General features: G+C 36.8%; 2 protein-coding genes across 2 annotated transcripts in view; one reads left to right on the forward strand and one right to left on the reverse strand.

Annotated features, from left to right (window-relative positions):
* Positions 1 to 1,482, forward strand: part of LOC111453676 (chromo domain-containing protein LHP1-like) — a 2,344-nt gene extending 862 nt beyond the window's left edge. Inside the window, exons 4-6 of the mRNA XM_023094871.1 lie at positions 76 to 771; positions 1,074 to 1,134; positions 1,218 to 1,482. Coding sequence (XP_022950639.1) covers positions 76 to 771; positions 1,074 to 1,134; positions 1,218 to 1,265 — 805 coding nt within the window. The 3' untranslated portion in view covers positions 1,266 to 1,482. The remainder of the gene's footprint in view (positions 1 to 75; positions 772 to 1,073; positions 1,135 to 1,217) is intronic.
* A 2,265-nt stretch (positions 1,483 to 3,747) lies between these two features.
* On the reverse strand, positions 3,748 to 6,233 carry LOC111447099 (pectinesterase 2). The gene is made up of 2 exons (XM_023086138.1): positions 5,348 to 6,233; positions 3,748 to 4,520 (listed from the first exon to the last, which is right to left on the reverse strand). Exons 1-2 carry the CDS (start codon positions 6,195 to 6,197, stop codon positions 3,844 to 3,846), a joined length of 1,527 nt encoding a protein of 508 aa, XP_022941906.1. The 5' UTR covers positions 6,198 to 6,233; the 3' UTR covers positions 3,748 to 3,843.
* Between the last annotated feature and the right edge of the window lie 729 nt (positions 6,234 to 6,962).

The following is a 6,962-nucleotide window of genomic DNA, read 5'->3' on the forward strand; positions in this document are numbered from 1 at the left end:
ACAAATGTAGATGTAGTTCGAAGATTTCCTCACAACTCGCAACGTCACATCCTAATCTGGGTTCATTTTTTGTAGCTCACGATCAGGAAAGCAGCGGAAGCGCAAGCGCAAGGATGGAGACGGTAATAATCAACTTCAGGAGGAAAAACAGTACCGCGTCATAGCTACTGATAATGTCACAAATGTTTACATGAGTACTGTGGACGATTGTCTATCGGCCACTCCTTTAAACAGCATAATTCATTATGATCTTCCTACTCCTCAAGTACTTATAGACTCTACTGGAACATTCAATGTTGAAAATGGAGATATGGGTGAGAAATTTGATGGAAGTAGAAGGAGAGACGAATATGATTTGAAACTTATCGAGCTCAAGGCAGCAATCTCTGCCAATATGGTTGATTCTGATAAAAAAGCAGAGTCTTCTAAAGATCTTGGCCTTGTTTATGATGATTCCAAGGCTGATTGCGCGGTGGGTTCCACTCAGGGAAGTCACTCCATTGGCGCCAAGAGAAGGAAATCTAGTAGGGTGAAAAGGTTCACTAAGGAAGCAGTCTCGTCTGAAAACTCTGACCACAGATTAAAACAAAATGGAATTGCTGTAAACATGGAGCCAACTGATCAAAATGAACAATTGGGGCCCGAGAATCCTAGTTTGTCAGGCCACTCCAGAAATGTAGCTACTATAAGAAGGATTATCAAGCCTGTTGGTTATTCAGTTTCAGTATCAAATAACATCCCGGATGTAGTCGTGACCTTCTTGGCTGTGAGGTTTGTCATACAACACTGACCATTCCTTTGTGCTGTTGAGTATTACTGTACGTTTTCTCTATTGAATAGTCATTAGCTAAACTCTACTTGATTTCAATTATTGTTTTCAAATTTCTTACCAATCACTCAAAAATCTAGCTTCATCATCTGTTAGAGCTTGGTTATCTATACAATTCTTCAATTCTCTCCCATTGGCATGCATTTTACTGACAAGACAGCCAAAGGAACAAGCTCTGGCCATTTCCTATTCTTTTTGGTTCGTTCTAAGCAGTGATTGTGGATCTTTTTCTTTTTGCATGTAGGTCTGATGGAAAAGAAGTAACGGTGAATAACAAATTTCTAAAGGCTAACAATCCACTTCTGGTAATTGATCAATTTTTCGTACTCTAGCTTACATATTTAACTTAGTTTCTGACCTCTTAGTATTTACTACTCTCTCACTGCAGTTGATTAACTTCTATGAGCAACATCTCCGATATAATCCAACATTATGAAAGAGCTACAAGTGTATCTGGCCACCATCATGTTTATGGTTTACAAGCTGTAATTTTGTAGCTTTAGGAGATTTGGTGGAGTATAATATGAATTCTTGGTAAAATTCTCAAGAACTGTGTTAAGAGGAGATCAAACATTTTCTTGCTCTGTTTTATTTCTACATGAGGATAAATGGAAAGTTATATTCTTTTTGGATATTGAAAATCCAATCTAGCAGTTTAAAGACTTGGTAAATCGAATTATGAACTTCTAAGGTTCTACACACCCCTCCCCCTCCCCCAAAAAAAAAAACAAAGTCCAAGGAAGGAGGGTAACAGCGTCCACGGCTAGCAATATTGTCTACTTTAGCCTGTTACGTATAGCCATCAACCTCACGGTTTTAAGACGTGTCTATTAGGGAGGTTTTCATACCCTTATAAGAAATACTTCATTCCCCTCTTCAACCGACGTGAGATCTTACAATCCACTCCCTTGGGGGCCAGCGTCCTCGCTAATATACCATCCAATGTCTGGCTCTGATACCATGTTAGATTTTGGTTTTTCCAAAAAAGCCTCATCCAATGGAGATGTATTCCTTACTTATAAACCCATGATCAACCCCTTAATTAGTCGACGTAGGAGTCCTTTCCCAACAATCCTCAACAAGGTGGTGTATGTTCATGCTTGTATTATAGTGCTAGACTAAATAATCTTGTAGGAAATTGTCACCCATTTCCATTTCCACATTTCCTTTACGTTATTTTTGATGTCCAATGGAAAGCTTCATACAGATTCAGGTGGTGGTTATATACGCTTTCTACAGATTCATGTGGTGCTTTTCTGCCCTCCAGATGCTGAGTGTTCATCAAAGAGCCATGGGATGCTTATTTATCAGGTTTTCTTACTGAACTTTCTTGGTCTCCATTTATATATTTTCTTTTGGTCTCCTATGATGTCATTCAAATACATATTTAAACTAAGTGTCATTATCAAACTTCATTTAATATCAACCAAATGTGTTAAAACAACTAGATGCCCTCTTCTGTACTTGATTACGTTAGAAACTATGAACCTCCGCAGTATGATGTTGTCCATTTTGAGCATAAGCTCTCGTGGTTTTGCTTTTGGTTTCTCCAAAATGCCTCGTATCAATAGAGATGTATTTCTTATTTATAAACCTATGATCCTTCCCTTAATTAGCCGATGTGGGACTCCCTTCCGACAATCGTCATCAGATTATTCATCTTCCTACTAAGCCACATGGGCTCCTTGTTATTACTTTCAACAGATAGCAATTAGTTACTCGATTAGATACAGGTTGCTCAGGTTGGCATCCAATCCTATCAAGAAATTTAAATTCTTTAGGAACTTTCATCATTGATCAACTAATATTTTGACCTTCATAAAAGCATGAAAATGTTCAAGCTTTTCCAAAGTCATCTCCTACCCTCAACAAACAGCCTTCCCTCCTCATTATCACTCTCCTGCCACCACTCAGGTTCTAATTCAGAGAGATAATGGAACATAGTGCAGGGCCATCACCTCTTGTACCTTGTATCATAGTTGGATTTCTGGGAATCATAATATTTTGGCCAACTCTTCAATCCATATGGGAGAGTTTGGAATCTCTACTTGAACTGGGTATTTGGGTTGCAGTGATTCTTCTTTTTCTTCTACTGCTTGTACACTTCCTTTCTGTTTCCTTTCCTGTTCTTCATGTTTCATCCACTTGTGCAGTTCAGCATTCGAGCAACCATGGCTATGATCCCGATGGATTCGGTTTCGGGTTAGGAACATTCTTTCTTTTTCTTATCTTCCTTCTGCTCTATAATCTATTGTAATCTTGTTCTAGTAATAGCAAACCATATCTTCTCCTTGGTATAGAAAAGTGAATTGGATTGCTGAGTTATAAATGTTTTCAATGATAATGAGTCAGATTAGTTTCTCTCGTTTAATATACCGACCGATCGTTTGAGGAAAAAATTAGTTACCATAGGATCCTCCACTACAAAGTACACCGATAGAGCGAGTATGATAAAATTCTACCACAAATCTCTACTGTGATTAGGCTAATTTAGAGAATGATCATGGATTTATAATGGAGGAATACTCTCTCTATTGATATGAGGCCTTTTGAGTAAGCTTAAGCAAAGTCACGAGCACTCATATTCAGAGTGGACAATATCATATCACTGTAGAGAGTCATGTTCGTCTGGCCGTTGGGACCCACACAATTTTTGTTCCACATCCAGTTATTCTTGAGGACTTTTGCTACCTAAATGAACGATGTGAGGTATAATTTTGTATACAACCTTTTTTGAAAATATATATTTATTTGCAAATAAATAAATATATGGAGGTTATATGATAAAATTCTTATGTAATATTGTTTTTTAATTCACCAATATATAGAATTTTAATTTTTATTTAATAAATTTGTAAATTAAAAAAAAAATCAAGACTAAATTTATAATTTCACAAAAAAAAAATGTAATATTTCACTAAATTTGTAATTTAAAATGCCAATATTTTCTTTCATTTATTCCTGCAACTTACATCCTCTTACATTGTAATTAAGATTTAAAATTGCTAATCAAATCAGAGGCCGGAAGTGAACGGGACGCCGGTACTCGGCAACCAAGATCCTCCGGCAATGAAATTCCCGACGGTGAACTTCGAAGCCTCCGCCGCGCTGGTAATTACACGATAACCCTTCCACTTCACTCGATTCGCCGTCGAAGCTCCCGCACCGGTGTTCTTATACTCGCCGTAATACAGAGTATTTAGCGCAAAATTACCGCTCCACTCCATCCACCCCGCCGGACTGATAAACCCTCCTATCGACGATGTCATGACTACAGTTCTCGAATACTCCCTCCACGGTCGGCCTAAAAAGGCCTTAACGCCGCTGAGGCCACCGGCCGACGTGATTCTGCAATTGTGGATCGAGATTCCGGTGTTCTGATTCGGATCTGAGCGGCCTTGGGCGGTGATCGTGATCGTCTTGTTTGGAGGATCGCGGGCGATGATGTTGCTATCTTGGATTACGACGGCGGCGTTGCCGAAAATGAAATCGACGGTGCCGTAAATGTCGCATTGTCTGTAGAATTGGCGTTCGGAGAAGACGTAGAGAGTGTCTTGAAAGCCTTCGAAGCTGCAGCGGTAGTAGACGGAGAGGTCTGAGCCGGAACGGAGCGCCACCGCTTGATGGTTTGATGCTCCGGCGGTGTTTCTGATAGTTATGTCTCGTGCGATGAATCCGTCTCCATCAACGGCTGAGATTTCAGCGACGTACACAGTTAATAATTAATACAAAAATAAAATAATACAATTAATTCGATAAAACCCTCCTTACAAACATATTTAATTAAAAATTAACAATTATTATTATTAAATTCATGAATTTTTATACATCCTAATAACAAAATTCTCAACTAAAAAATATCGTGCTAAATTATTTATTTTTTAAAATAAAATTCAAAAATTAAAATATTAAAATTTAGGACTCAATTGACTTTGACTTCATATTTTCTATGTAAAAAGAAAAAAAAAACAAATAAATAAATAATTTTTGTAATACTTAGTCAAATTGTTGAATTATACTCTTTTTTTTTTATAAATAAAAAATTAATTCATTAAAAATGTCTAACACCCAACTTTACAATATTTACGTAATTTTCAAAAATTCAGTAAATATTTTTATTATTTAATTAAAATTAATAATCCATAGCAATCTTTTAAATATGTTCTTAGACTAATGAACTAAGTCAAACATTATCAAAAGAATTAGGTATATTTAATATTTTTTTAAAATAATAATTTTAATTGTTAAGAAATCTTATAAAATCTATTATTTATTCTTATATAAAAAATTAAAATTTTAAGCTTTCGTAAATGGGTGGTGTTTTCCAAAGCTTCCATTTGAATAAAAATGATTATTAATTCTTTTTATTTTTAAGAATTATTATTTATTATTGGGAAAAAAAAAACTCTAAACCCATTTTTTAAAATTAGAATTCTTAAACCTCACTAAAATCCCAATTAAACCCATTTTAATTATGATTTTATTTATAAAAAAAATAAAAAAGAAAGTGGGGATTACCAACGGTGGCGGATTTAAAAGTGGTGGAACCGCCGCCGACGCTCCTACTTCCGGTGATGATAGTTTTTCCGATGCCATCGCCGATCAACATAACATTCTTAGCCTTAATCTCAACATTCTCACTATAAACCCCGGCCTTCACATAAATCACAAACCTTCCTCCGCCCTTCGCGGCGGCGACCGCCTCACTCACCGTCCTAAATCTCCCAGACCCATCCTTCGCCACCACCACGTTAGCATTCGGAGCGCTCGACTGCAACAGCTTCCTTTCTCCCGGCTTAACCCACGTCGGAAACCCTTCATTCATACTCGGCGGCTCAAACCCCTCAGCCGAAGCCGGCTTATTCACCGACAACCCATCACTAATCAGCTTGGAAACATTATTAGCCGTTAAAGAGTAGCCGAAAGCCGAAACCCCAAGCTCCTCAAACCCAGCTTGACACGTGTCGAGAGCTGTGAGAGCAGCACTGAGCCAGGTCTGAACATCGACCGGAGAGCACCGACCGGCAGTCCGGTTGAGCCGGTGAATGATTTGGTCGTAGAGCTCGATACAGTCGGTCCATGCAGATTTTTCTCGGTCGTTTTGGCACTTTGGGCCGAGAGCGACGGCGTTCTTTTGGGCCAAAACGGCTCGCTCGATGGCCGATTCGACCAGAACTTTAAGGAAGTGGGATTTTGAAGCGATTGGCCGGTTTTTTTCTGTGGCCGTTTTTTTTGCCGTGAGAAAATGCTCACATGGAGCTGGATATGGCGTTTGGCTGCACCAATTTTTCACTTCGTCATCCGAGTAAGCAAAAATGACCGACCCAAGAACAAGAACAAGAACGAGAACGCTTTTAATGGCTGCCATTTTTTTTTTATTTCCGGTTAATGGTGGGAGGGGATGGGAGGTTCCCGTTTTATAGGGAACAAGGTCAGAGGAGAGAGAAAATAGTCTTATGAGAGAGAAACTGAACCTTAAGTTTTTAGTTGCCTTGTTTTTAGTTATCTTGTCATGGTTCTGCCTGTTTGTCGAGTGTATATGTTTTAATCAATAGAGCTGTATATGTTTCGGTTGACCAAAGAAATGACTTCTACTCCTGTTAGTATCTTGCTTCATATATTCGAGACTATATTATTTATTTTGCGAAAATATAAAAAATGTTCGACAAATTTAAAATATATTTTCTAAAATTTATTGAAAATTTTCATAATATATATATATACACACGCGTACGCTCAAGATGTACATAAATTATATGAAATTATATGATTAAAACATAATTAATAGTTACCATATCGCACAACTACGTACACACTAGATCTAGATGAACACAAAGAACAGGAGAAAGAAAGTAAATGCATAAAATATATATGATTCAATTTACTATATATATTTATTTATAATATATGGTTTTACCAGATATAGTTTTTTACTATATATGATTATTTACTACCTATGACTTGGGTCCGAGATTGAAAATATAATCTTAATTTTCAGTCTCATTTAATTAACCGAGAGAAATATTTCACCATTTTCTAAAATAACTAAAATTGTCATGTACCTTTTTAAAAATATGTTAAAAAATAATTATTATTATGAAAGTTAAAAAATAATTTTTATTATGAAAGTTTA

Source organism: Cucurbita moschata, unplaced genomic scaffold, assembly GCF_002738365.1.
Source record: "Cucurbita moschata cultivar Rifu unplaced genomic scaffold, Cmos_1.0 Cmo_Scf00001, whole genome shotgun sequence".
Taxonomy (NCBI): domain Eukaryota; kingdom Viridiplantae; phylum Streptophyta; class Magnoliopsida; order Cucurbitales; family Cucurbitaceae; genus Cucurbita; species Cucurbita moschata.